Source organism: Anarrhichthys ocellatus, unplaced genomic scaffold, assembly GCF_004355925.1.
Source record: "Anarrhichthys ocellatus isolate YVR2014 unplaced genomic scaffold, GSC_Weel_1.0 scaffold116, whole genome shotgun sequence".
NCBI lineage: Eukaryota > Metazoa > Chordata > Actinopteri > Perciformes > Anarhichadidae > Anarrhichthys > Anarrhichthys ocellatus.
In genome coordinates this window covers 175,334-189,421 of record NW_022280146.1, presented here as the reverse complement: position 1 = coordinate 189,421, position 14,088 = coordinate 175,334, and the positions used below count along the sequence as shown (strand labels likewise).

Sequence of the window (14,088 nt, the reverse complement as noted above, 5' to 3'; positions counted from 1 at the left end):
AGTAGACAAAGAGAGCACTTGTTTTAGAAATTGTGATAGCTATTAAAAAAAATGTACTTATCCAACAAACGTACCAAGAGCCAACGTCATACTATCACTTCCGGTGAAGACAATCAAAATACATCTTTAAAAAAAATAATCCCAAAAATTACGCAATGTGAAGTGCGCTAAATATGTTTTGAGGGTTTTGTCTATTAACAGAACCGTCAATGAAAATATATTACTTTTTTAAATGAGCCATCCCAGAATAGTTTCACAGAGATACTGGTGTGAAACCGTAGACCATTAAATCTTTGGCGTTGCAAGCCTAGACAAAGATTATGGAGCCTTCACTGTACAATAATCCCACAAACTGCCACTGGGACATTCCATATGGAGGATACCTGGCCTGTTGTGGGCACAGATATGACTGTATCACTGCCACGGTCGTTATATCTCATCAGCACAATAACTACATATGCTTCCTCGAGTTGTTCAGTTAATAGAGCTGGTTATGTTTAGATAATTTTCAGACGCGTGAGGACGTTTGATCATTTCGTAAAATGTTTCATAGGTGTCTATGACTGTCCAACCAGCGCACGAACGAGCACCCAAAGACATTGTTTCAGGGCCGCCATTGGCTGAGGCGTACGTCAGTCTCGGGCGGCTCATGGTAGGTTGCAGAGCAGGTGAAGTGTTGACTGTGGTTCATAGGGCAGCACACAGCAGCATCAATGGTGGAGTACGCGTCCATTCAGGGAAAGGTCTGAGAGAGACCACTGCTGGGGCTTACATGGAGAGCTGAAAGTGAATATGAGGTTAACGTCCTTAATGATGTACATATCTCCGGCTCTGCTATTTATTTTGTATGTATATATTGGATTTTCTGAAGCTGCTCCCCGCATCAGTCCCAACGATGCGTCGCCTATCTCCGGGAAGCCCGGCTCAGCCTCCGACACCTGGGAGACCTTGCACACCAACACGCCTCGTACTTTACCCGAGAGCAGGTTCGCTCTTGGGCCTCTAACCGAACTCGCACCGTCGCCTACCATCGTTTCTGCCGGCCCGACCACCACCAATACCACTACTAGCCATATTACTAAAACGGCAACCACCATCCAGCCTCTAACAACGGACCCGGCGACTTCTACTGACACCGGAATCATTTCAGCCATCAAAGAACAAATAACACCGCCGATTTCCAGATTAACAGGCGCACGCAAACGGTCCACCGATGCACAAACATCACTTTTTGCTCCGGAGAAAATGCTGCAGACCATGGTGTCCATGGTGTCCATGGTCTCCCAGCGCACAGCGAACGACGCCTGGGCAGCAGATAATATCGGCACATCGGATACCTCGATAGAGAACAGTCAAGGTGAGCAACGTTACCTCCGAGTACAATAGCTACCAGGACCATGGAAAGAGGAAGCAATCTGATTTATTTCAGCTCCTGTACAATACTGACGAGCTGCATGTTGTTTTTAGCACATTCATGTTCAGAATACGAGTCTGCGAAGAAGGAGACATCCATGTCTAATATAGACTGCCAGGAGGAGCAGGGTGGTCACACGGTGGTTTGACGCAGAGAACGAGCACATAAAGCAGATTGCAACAATGGCAGAGCCATCGGATCACACGGTGCAGCCTTCAAACGATCGGGGAATCACCAAATCCTAATCTCATAAATACATCATTTGTCCTCTGTGCATTTTGCGGTGTAGCCTAATGCTCCAGAGGACTTTTATTACAGCACGAGTGTGCACATATTACAGTGGGCTGGGAGGGGGGTGCAAGGTTGATCCTGTTGTTGTTCAGTCAATGTATCCATCAGTCAGTGCACAGAGCGCCCATACAGAGCCCTGGTCATTTGTGTTACACCTGACGTGTTTGATGTTGACAGGGAACTACAAGGAGCTGCTCAGATAGCTGCTTCCCCTCCATCCTCTATTGTTGTTTGCATGGCAAGCACGGAACAAGGCCATTCAACCAAGATGGCCAAGCCATGAATGAGCAATGACAGAGGAGCCCCTCCTCTCACACATCACGGTCTCCATGTGGAAGTGTTGTTCTGAGGCAGTGGGGTCCTGTCCAAAATGGTGCTTTAATGGGTGGGAAGGTCTGCTGAAGCCATATTGTTCCTATCAGGAGATGGATCGTATTCATTCTTCCTGAACTCGTAGATGTAAAACCGGTGGTGTCCAAACAATTTGGATTGTGGGCCATATACTGAAAAATATGGCAATTGTTTTGAGTAAATCTATAAATAAGTACAGTTAAAAACAGGCAGAAATGGGCAAATATTGTTTTCTGTTCATTGGATAAGGGTCCACTTCAAATATTATGATGCAAACATCAGCTGTAAATCTGATATTAAGATGTAACAAACAGAACTGGCAGAAATGGTAAAATATTGGTTTCTGTGCCAACACCGATCATTTCATTAGATTTAGTTGATATTAAGTGTTTAGTTTAATTTAGAAAATTCACCGTGTGCCATTTTAAAGAGGGCAGTGGGACACAGTTGGCCACATATTGTTTGCTGAATCCATTTCTTCCCATAAAATGCCATGTTGTAGTTTAAACTTCATGATGCTCCTAAGCCAGGACATAAAACCCCATGAAGTCTGTTTTCTTTCATACTGTGACTGATACTAGCCCCTCACATGCAGTTATGTTTTCACAATGACCCTTTGTTCTCCCCACTGTGTGCCACCTTACTGTCGGCATTAATCTCGGTGATCGGAGGATTAGCTGTTGGTGTGCTCTGGTTGTGATGTTGAAGAGGGAGAAGCAGGACCAATGTTCTGCCTGGTCCCCATGGTGAGGCGCTGTCAAGGGAGCGGCGAGTGGCCGGTTGAAGATATCCACATGTTCAGTGGAATATTTTTAAAGTCTGGTGTGATGCTTGTGAATATGTTTTAATGATATACTTTCTTTGTTGCTGACATCCTTCTGTGCAGTTACATTAGGCATTTTTTTCAATGTTGTTCTGTTTAGTCGTTCAGTTGTGAAGATTTGCTGCTTCTCTTTGTCTCTGTGACGGTGAACTCTCTGTTTGGACTGACGAGCAATAAGAAAGCATTGGGCTTAAGGAGACTGTGATGGCCGTTTATTCGCCATTTTATAGGCCAAACAAGAAAACGGGGGCAGATTAATTAATAAGGAAAATAACAGTTCTTCACAGCCCTGCTATCAATCTGCATGCTTCAGTTAGTGTTTTGGGTCAGTATTGCAGATGACTTGAGATAAAATGGCGGCGTGTTTCAGGCAGCTCCCGTCGTAAATCTGTCGGTGTTATTTATTCGTGTTCATTTGGACCCCAAAGTCAAGATGAGATCTCCTCCCTTGTGTGAGATCATACATCGAGGCTTCAGCAGGTAGCTCGGCACCCTTCAGTGTTCTCGGGTGAAGACCACTCACAGTAAAAGCACATCAACAAAGGCGTCACCTGGTCCAACGCCTCGCCGAGCTTCCAGCACACATTCTCTGACTTGTTGTGAACAGCCTGTCTGAATACCAGCAGCGCTGCCACACCACTTTACAGCAGTCCAATAGATCGGAGAGATCTCTTCACCACACACAGGTCCAGTCCAATCCACATCAAACCTGTTGTTTGGCTGTGCACCTAGTGGAAGCCTGACTGTGTGTGAGGGGATATGCATTCACCCGATCTCACAGATTCTCAGGCGTGATCGGCCCCGACAGTTCTTCAGTGGAAGGGCCTGACAGTGTCCTCCACAGGCTCGCATAATCAGGCCTTTCTCTGTTGCATAAAAGTCCAAGCATCAGTGAAAGAGGAGATTAATCAGGAATGCTTTAACATTCAGCCGTCCTCCTTCTCTTTATTGAACTGCTACCTGAGGTGCTGTCTGTATGCATACGCACATGACAAGCGTTTTTATTTACAGCTCTTGTCTGTCTTCCTGGTCTGACTGCTGAGTACAGGGTGGAGACAGTCAGGCGTTCAGTCGTCACTCGCCACACCTAACCTGAGATCAGATGAATAATAGATAAGCCACTCTGTGCTCTACAGGGTCATGTACTCGTCTGTCATTGTATCCTCTGGTTTCTTTGAGCGCACCAGTTTGAACTGTACAAAATCTTGCATTGACAACGCAGCTGCACTCGGTTTGCCATCTTTGTTTTCGACACAAATCTTCATGAGGGGAATTTATCATGAAACAAAATGACATCAAATAGTATAAGTGACAGCTGCCAGTGTGGACCTTTCAAAAGCATTAAAGAGGACATATGAAGAAGAAGTCATTTGCATTCCTTGTACACATATGTAATCTGGAGTTCCTACCAACCCACAAACTATGACATAAGACGACCCATTCAGTTGGGTGTGAACTGCCTGGATCAGGACACACACACACACACACACACACGTGATTCAACCAACCACTCACATTTGGCTGTCCTTTCCTACCTCACATGCAGCCTCATTTAAACTACCTTTTGTAAAGGTGTGCCATGTTTTTCCCCACGAGCCAATCAGAGCAGACTGGGCTGTATTGGAGGGGGGGCTTAAAGAGACAGGCGCTAAAACGGAGCAATTCAGACAAAGGGTGGAAACTGGTATGAACCTGAAAATGAGCACGATATGTCTCCCTTAATTCAGATACCGAGGAGGATAAAGGCCTAGAAGCCGGCTCATGGCTATTGATGGGTGAGAGGAATATGGACAAGGAAAGTGAACTAGAAAGTCCCAGAGGCCGATGATACAGACTGAATGGAACAGTGAAGGATAGTGGAAGGCTGGATGCACTTGACAGCTTCTAGTGTTACTGCTTCTTGGTGTGGTCACACTAGCCCACCGTCCAATGAGATTGCCCTGCACTCAGCCCTGAAAGAGAATGTAACGTCACAACTCGGGTGACTTGACATTGAACACATTGAGTGACTGTAAGCATGTGTCTGTGGGACCAATGCTGCAGTTTGTAGTGTGATGGTGTAGTCTTGTACTTTAGAGAAGCATGATGACTTCTCCACTTTTCAAACACAGTGTATCTCTGTTTCTATTATGCAAATTCAAAGGAGGAAGGTAAACCTGGAGATCACACCAACACAGGAGACTGTGTCCAATTTGTCAGATGTGTGTTTAGGCTTCAGTCAAAGTGGAATTATTGATTCTAATGTGAAACACATTCTAACTGTATAAACTCCACTGAAACAGGATACTGAGCTGTGTTAATCCTCCCTGTTAGATGGGTTTCATTAAAGTGGTGATAGACAACTTTTTAACTTTTGCCCTTTTGTAGTTTTTAGAGTGTCATTGGTGGCACAGCTGTCGCCGAGACACCAGCATGACTTTCCTTTCTGTTAGCCTCAGAAGCTCCATCTTCCATCAGCACAGGACACAGTTGGCTTCCTCTACCGGAGATATAACTGAGGCGCTCCCATTGATGCTCTGACACTGATGGCTACCAGGGAAAACAGAATCACACTCCTCTTCCTGTTGTGGTGGCATAATGGTTGACGTACTTCCTTTGTGCCATGAATCAAGCCTTTATTTGAATAAGAACAAGTATTATTATATGTATATAGCACTTTTCATGCTTAAGCACAAAGGCTACGGTTTAATATTTAAAAAAAAATCTGAAACCCTCCAGACTACTACTGATGAAAAATAGCCTCTTGGCTCATTCTGGCGCATTTAACGTGATATTTTATTAATCTGCACTGTCCCTACCATTTATAAAAAAAAAATTAAAAAAATGTAAGCCCTTGTATGTCATAAAATACTGAAGAACATGAGAGCACATTTATCAAGCTGCTCTGAGCCCATACATCAACAGATGAACGTGCAGAAATATGTTCATATGTAAGTAAGTAAGATAAAGCAGATAGAATGCAAATAAGAGAAGAGAAGATCATTGAGTAGCGATGAGATGGAACGTGTCTGATGCTCTGCCGCTGTTGTTCAGCGGTATCTGACGATCCCTGCAGCGGTGTCCACGACTCTTCCAACAGCAGAGACACAGACTCCTGGTGGTGCATGTTTGATTCACGACCATTGATGCTGTATTTTATTCTGACTTTATTGACAAAGTAGCGCAACACAAAGAAATGTATCTATTTTATCTCGTCCAATTTTTTTGTTGGGATACATGCAAGGCTTGTGAAATGACAAAGTGATTTCGTATTGGCTGACGTACCCTGACTCTGATATTATGGCCTGTGTGTGTGTGTCTCAACGGCATACTACACCACTGATATGAACTTTCAAGCGGCACCTGCCTTCAGGAAACGGTCTATGCCGTTGAACACGGCGGCATATTATCGGCCACTTTCCGATCTCGCCGTCACTCCAATTATTTGTGCATAAAAAGTGTGTGTAGAGTCAAATGTAAATGTTCATATACTGTTCAGACTACCTCTGCTAGTCATCTTTGCAGTGTTTCTCATGTCTTGTCTCTCCCTCTCACTGTGACACCCCCATCCATCCACCAGAGGCTCTTTGTAACTGCAGCAGTGGTGGTGAGGGCATTTTGGATCCGGACGAGTGTGATCGGGGTACCGGTCAGTGTTCTTGTGTGTCGGGCTACACCGGTCTACAGTGTGACGACTGCGAGGAGGGACACTTCACCAACGGCACCAGCGGCTGCCTGCCCTGCGCCTGCGACTCCTTCGGCGCAGTGAACCACCTCTGTGACAGGTCAGCCTGCTCTCCCTGCTTTCACCCTCCGGTCGCCATGTTGCATGTGTCAACAGACCTCAGTTCTGTGCTGTGTTTGGCTGCAAAGTGGTCATCTCAGCATATATTTGGATTTGTTTGCTAGTTTATAGGTTTCTTTCACTGCATATTATTAGGCCTGCTATCCTTAGCCTCTTTTAACACACAGACTGTTAACCCAGGGTTGACCTGAGCCCAGAGTTCTACGATGTATGTATGTATGTATGTATGTATGAGATCAGGTTATACGAGACAGACGTTATTCTCAGGAGATGGTGGAGACTAAAAGGAGAGTGAATATTGGACTTGTATTCTTTCGGTGGCCTGAAACATAAATAAAAGTAGAGGCTAATGTTACACTTTGCTAACATACTGTAACTTAGTGTGGTAATAATACATCAATGCTACGATTGAAGCTTGATCCGGCATATGACATAATAACCTTCCACACATTTCAATGAAATCTGACAACAAATGAAAATGTCTTTTTTATTTTGAGAAGCAAGTTGGTACCGTTTGATTATATTTCACAGCAGCCGGTACTGAGAGGACCAGCTATTGCAGCTGCACTAGCACTAGCTGTGGCTGCTGATCTGATGTGGGTCCCCTACGCATTGGCTGAAACATCATGTGATTAGATAGATCTAACAAAACTGTCTCATTTGAATGCAAGTGCATGATTGGACAACACAGGTGCACAAATACTGACTGTTCAGTAAATGAGAATGGGTTGACGGCAGATTCGGACTGACAGCCCACCACAACAAGCTACGTGTGCCACTGTGATCTAAACCTGGAAACAAATCCTGTTTGTCAGACTATTGAGATTTATTTTGAGCATTACTGAATATTTCCATGTATCCCTCATCTATAGCCTGGATGTATAGGGGATTTTCTGGGAGAAATGTGATGTACCTGCAAAGTGTCTGCAGCTTCTTAAAAGAGGACTAGTGCCGTGGTCTACCAAGGCCAAACAGACTGTCTGCTGTGAATGAGTGTTTGTTATCGCATAAAGACTGAGACGAGATGTTCTGGGGCTCAGCTTTGCTCAGACATTATGTTCATCATAACACCATAACCCTGCAGAATCATTATTGTGCCCATGGATGGAGGCCTCCCTGAAGGCAGCTGAATGAACTTCAGACCCTCCTTACTCCTCAAATTCCAAGCCAGAAAACACACGCGTGTGTGTGTGTGTGTGTGTGTGTGTGTGTAGCAACTGTACTTTCTGCCTCTACCCATGAGCAGGAATGCTGCAGCTTTCAAAAGCTCAAGTCAATGTGTGGAGGATTTGTGTTGTCATGCTCTGGAACAAATACGTCACAATGTATCTTACATAAGCTCAATGCTAATGGGTGTAGTCCTTCGCTGGAGACAGGGAATGTCCTTTTCATGTTTCTGAAGCCTGCGTGTGGAGTTGAACGTGATGTAGGTGAAGGTGCAGGCAGCATTCACACAGTGACGCTCCTAATACAGTCCTTCTCAGACAGTCTGAGCCCAGCCTGCTCACTGCTAACCCTGCTAGCCTAGCCCCTTCAGGAGCTTATCACCGTGAGTTACACAGATTACCCAGCTTTCCACCCCCCACCCCCCGCTTTTTAGGAATCTTTTCCATTAAGTAATGAGCAATCCAGCCGAGGTTGAGCCAGTCCCTGTGCTTTAGTTGTGTCCACAGCAACTCCATGCAATGACAGTGAAGATGGAACCAATAATAGTGATTTGTACAGAGCCAACCAGCTACACACATCTTGGTGCTGGAGAAATTGAACAGAGTGGGTTTTACTGTTGTCGTCCTGCCGGAGAGATGCACACTGGGTAGAGATCGTGAGGAAATGCCACAGTCGGCATATCATCAGGACATCTCGTCATACCTGGTGAATTTTCCAGGTCATCTCTCATTTTTATTGTTTCACAATATATTTAAGATACTGTGGCTTAGCCAAGAACTATGAAAACAATGAACATAAGACAGGATGCACAACGTGGCCATAAGTATGTGGACATTAGAGCGAGGACGGCTCCTTCTTAGTTGGTTGGTGGATTTATCAGCCGTGTGGTCTCAGTCTTCTTAGATTTATTAAATGGATTAGTTGTTTTTTATGCTTTTTTCATGCTGAATAACTTATTTCCCAGACATTTATGAACACATTTCTGGTAAACGCAACATTTAAAGTGGTGATTCTTTGTGGTGAAACTTAGTTTCACAGATCTGTTGATTAAATTGACTAATTGATTCGTTGACAAAAATGACATGAGTGTTAGTTGACCAAGAATAGATTTGGTCAATGTCATTTAAAAATCATACCAAAAACCATTATAACCACCAGAACAGGATAATGTGCCACTGGTTGCATATACTGTAACTTCCCGAAAACCATTTTGGAACCTGGCTGACGGCAGCTGCATCAGTGATCACGGTGTGGCTCAACCCAAACGGGTCTGATGAGGTCGAGGTCGGTGCTCTGTGCAGGCCGGTCCAGGTGTTCCACTCCAAACTGGGAAAAGCGTTTGTTGTGGAGCTGATGGTGTACATGTTGGGCATTGTCATGTTGAAACAAACTGCTGCCACAAAGTCTAAAGGGCACTATCATCAGCCATGTTTCCATTCAGACTATTATGAACATTTTGAAGTATGGCATTAGAAAAGCTGTATGGAAATATCAAAAAAGTTTCTACGCTAGTTTGAGATGGTTTTTGCCTTTTGTTAAAAAAGGGTCGATGCGCTAAATTGAATATGGAATCTTTACATCTTTACAGAATAAATTCTGAGCGAATATTTAACTGGCATGATGATCAGCTGATGGAAAAGCACCTCATTTGCATTTCTTTTTGGTGACGTTTCAAAAGTTTGTTTAATATTTGCTGGACAGTTGAACAGAATCAAGACTATTGTAGACTGTAGCATTGGAACCCTTTGCAGGTTAACAGAAGCAGGAGAGCAGCCTTTAGCTGCACCTATACTTTAGCTTTAGCTGCGGTTTTCTCACGTCGTAGGATAAACAACGGACCCTCTAATTTATCCTCAGAGAAGAGTTGACTGATCCAGTGTGCTGTCATGGTTTCTCTTAATCATACTCATTTACAACCAGTGATGATGTCAGGAGCGTTGATTGGTTCACTTCCAGATACCTGACAGCTGGATGAGGGAAAGCTGAGAGGTCTGATTTTTATTCCCAAAACCAAACGATCCGACGTGTGCAACTCAGTGAGTTGTTGTGAAGTGTTTGCTGTGATTGTCTGAGGCAGCATTACTTAACTACTCGTGGCGTAACGGACCGCCTCACGGTTTAACACGCATGTGAACCGCAGATTAACTCCACAGTTATCCTCCAATATTCAGTAAAATATGAGATCAATGCATCAATTATGCCTTTATAGTCGCCAATATCTGATAATGTTACTTTGTAAACAACCAATGTGTGTTTGGGTTTAAATCGACACGAGCAGAACTAAACTAAAGGACGAACCGCTCGGTTACATGATGATGCGTTCAGGCTCTGTTCAGTGAAGGTAAATTATAACGTTAGCATGATGCTATCTTGTAAAATGTAGTTTTGGTGAAGGAGATGTTTTCACGTTAATATAAAATACATATTAGAGATGAATTCTGAGCTGTTTAGCTTCCTAACACGAGCTCTAAGCACATTATAATACATCATTCAAAATAATGACATTTGTTTTAATCAATAAAAATACTATCTTTTATTTTCTTATCATTTAAATTGTGAAGAAAAAACCCTCTATAGAAGACGATAACAAAGTAAAAGGATAACATTTGAAAATAGTTTACACTGACTTCAGAGCAGTTCCAATATGTTTCTGTAGCCTTGTATAATCAAACACAGGGCTCTGTGTCAGCCAGTATCAATCAGCAATTGGTATTGGCGGCAAATCTGTGACTGATCCGTGAGTTTTATGCTCCGTTGCACCACTATTAACTACAGTAGAATATATAATGTAGCTCAAAGCCAGACAGCGCTCCCCTCTAAAAACATCTGGATTCGTGCATAGATCCAGTTATGACTGTTACAACTCTGCTACGCGTGCTGAGCAGTGTTCAGACTGCCGCTTGCATGGTGAAGTGGCTGTTGTGTGGTGGTGCATTTGTCTGGATAGCTGGCCAAATATAGATGACGTGACATCACAAGGAGATATTTCCAGAATACTTATTTTCAGCGATCTAAAACGTTAACGTCAGAATCAAAGAGCAACAACCTCTCGCTAGTGGAAATATTGTGCATACTCATTTAGCAATAGCATACAAGTAGAGATGCCCTATGGAAGATCCTCAAGCTATAGATCAGACTTGATTTACTTATCAATAAAACCCACTTTGCATTTGGACCACTTGGACAAAGGAGCTTATTTCAGGTTGTTGATGATCTCAGCGTTCACTGGAGTGGCTGATCATGACGTGACCTGTGCTATAGAGGAAATGTACTGAGCATCTGGCAAAGACAGGCTTGTGCTATGAATACACTTAACAGTTACTGCAATTGCCAAGACACAAAAACTGGTACTTGTGGCTAGGGCTGGGCGGTATACCGGTTTTAATTTCCCGTATGATATGAATTTTTCATACACAGTCATACCGGTGCATAGCCGAGGCAACTCCTGTCGCTCAACAGGCAGCAAAATATATTGTTTGCCGCTGTGAGCTAGTTGTCTTAAGTTTGAGAGGGAACCCTAGTCATGGTCATAACTTTACAACAACAATTAACAACCCACAACTAACGCTATTTAACAGGGCAAAACACCACGACACAACAGTTTGTGACACATAAACAATTTGTAGCACTAATAATTGTACATTTATAAAATTTCACCGCCGAACTGCATCGCTGGCTAACAGTCTGCTAACAGCTGGGAGAGGCTCTGTCGCGCCAGTAACGTTACATTAAAGAACAGAAAAGAGCGATGCAGGATGAACAAAGACTGAACAACAAAAGGTATTTTGGTTAGACACATATGCAACGCTGATTACCGTGTAATATGTGTGGTATTTGTTATAAATGTACGTTGGTACATGGACGTGATAAGAAGCTGTACATGGAGGGGCTTAGGACCCAGGGGGATGTAGGTGAAGGAAACAGGAAGTGACGGAACAGAAGACACGCCACACAAACAGCTGTTCACCGCTGGCTGGCTGGTTGACCGGGCGGTTCTTTTCAGCGCTAATTAATTAATGCTTTAACACGAGAGAAAAAAATACCGTGAAACCGCCAGAATCTTACAAAATACCGTGATATGCATTTTTGGTCATACCGCCCAGCCCTACTGGTGACACCGTTATTGAAACTCGTGCAGCTCATCCATCGATGAGGGATGCTGAACTATCAACACATCAGCTGCTTTACGCTACGTTTGAAATCCTAAAACACAGTTTTTGCAACTAACTACACACGGTTAACTACATTAGACACACGTGGCGGGCCGTGCATTTTATACCTGGGCCTTCACTGCTGTCCTGCAGCTGAAACACAGCTACGGTTATTTGTTTCGTGTAAAAATGAAGCCAACACCTATCTGCAGAGAATACGCCGGGAGTGCGTCTCCTCTCTGCTCCGACTGCAGCTGGGACTGCTGCGCGAGTTACCGCCTGTGAGTGCTTTGGGGCGGCGGAGGGGCAGCACCCGCTGCTCGTTCACGACAGTAACTGTAGAACGGTAGTCCTTTAACGTCACAAAAGTCTCCAATAACACCAGAACAAGTCGCTAGATTTGTCACTAGTAGGTTTTGACAAAAAAAGTCTCCATGAGGGTTTGGAAAGTCGCCAGATTTAGCGAGAAAGTTGCCAAGTTGCCAACACTGGCACCTGCTAAATATGTCCCTAGAGCAACGCTGGACGCAACAATGGTTCCTATCGCATATTAAACCAAACAAAAAAACAATCTTCATAAAAACAAGTACAAATAATAATATATAAACAAGCATATTAAAGCTACTGCAGATGTAAAAACAAACGCATTTAACTTACCAGAGCTGCTGTTCACTATTTAGCTGCTGTTCCTCCTTTCTTTGTTAACAAAGAGTTTAATCTCACGGTTGTTCAGTACATCCGCGCGTTTTAGTTCCAGTAAGAAGTCCTTCTTGATTCATGGACGCCAGTGAAGACAGTCGAGCCTCCCCAGTTGTATTTCTTGAATACGTTTTAATGCGTTTGAGGCTGAAAATGTCCGCTCCACAGAGGCAGCAGATATTGGGATTGTCACCGCCCAACATGTCACGCTAGCCCACTGACCAATCACGTACTTGTAGACCAGCTAGCAGGCTCTGACACGTCAAAGAATACGCCCAACATGTCAAACTAAAGATCTGATTGGTTGAACATTATGACAATCAACAATATCGTCCCCATTCACTTAAACTGCACATGGATTCACTTGTGAGTCTGCAGGCCTCTGCCTCTGTTCTTACCTAGAGACACAGAGGTGAGATCTGATTGGATAAAAGCTCTACTTAAAACAAGCTGCACTGGAAGCAGAGCAACTGAGGAAGACAGTAGCCGTGCAATGAGGAAATAATATAATGGGGAAAATATTTATATAAATTATAATACATGTCGTGTATTTAAGGAAAATTATAAAATAGATATAACTTTGTGATTCTGTTTAGGCCAGCAGAGAGGGCCTTGCAGGCCCTGACGGCCCACCACTGTTAGGCACACGTGTGTTGTTTTCTAAACTATCAATCACCTGTACATATAATGCACCTGTGAAGAAGTCAGCGCTTGAACACTAAGGTTTTCTCTTTGCTGTGAACAACTAGTGTCAGAAACCTGTATTACGCAGCCTTGTCTCTGGGACAAATATCAAAGGCTCAAGTGTTTGTTTTGGCAGTCCATGTGTTGATTTGTTGCTAAATATGAGTGTATTGCAGCACTCATGCTATTTGAGTGAATGGAATCCATACAAATACAGAATAAGGGCCGGGCAATGTGCGAATGTGTTGTCCGACCACATTGGAACTCAAAAGTCCACACGCAAAGGTGGAAAAGCCAGCAGTCATGTAGAGGAGCAGACGCATATTGTTTCAATATGGGGATATGAGGAATATATTTTCAGACGATGGATGAGAAATGGATTTATAATGACAATAAAATCAAGATCAACAAATAAAAATGGCATTAAGAGGCTACAGTCATGCTAGCAGGTGGATGTGTGACGCTTCACCCAGGCACAGTGATGCTAAGAACTAAATGCTAACCTCAGCATGCTAAGATGCTATGAATGACAATGTAACCATGCTGATGTTTCACGTTATTGGACACATTGTCAGTTTTCCCAGATGTTGGCGCTTGATGTAAAGTCAACCAAGTCATTAGGATTCATCTTCTGGGGACCATGTACATCATTTTATGGTAGTCCAGTACTTTGTTAAAGGTCGTAAACTCCATATTTAGAGCATTTTTAAAGCAACAAACAACT

At 43.6% G+C, this 14,088-nt stretch overlaps 1 protein-coding gene across 1 annotated transcript in view; it reads left to right on the top strand.

Annotated features, from left to right (window-relative positions):
• The first annotated feature begins 697 nt into the window (after positions 1–697).
• Positions 698–14,088, top strand: part of LOC116399556 (multiple epidermal growth factor-like domains protein 9) — a 31,846-nt gene continuing 18,455 nt past the window's right edge. Inside the window, exons 1-2 of the mRNA XM_031876784.1 lie at positions 698–1,357; positions 6,439–6,643. Of these exons, the coding sequence (XP_031732644.1) occupies positions 793–1,357; positions 6,439–6,643 (770 nt within the window). The 5' untranslated portion in view covers positions 698–792. The remainder of the gene's footprint in view (positions 1,358–6,438; positions 6,644–14,088) is intronic.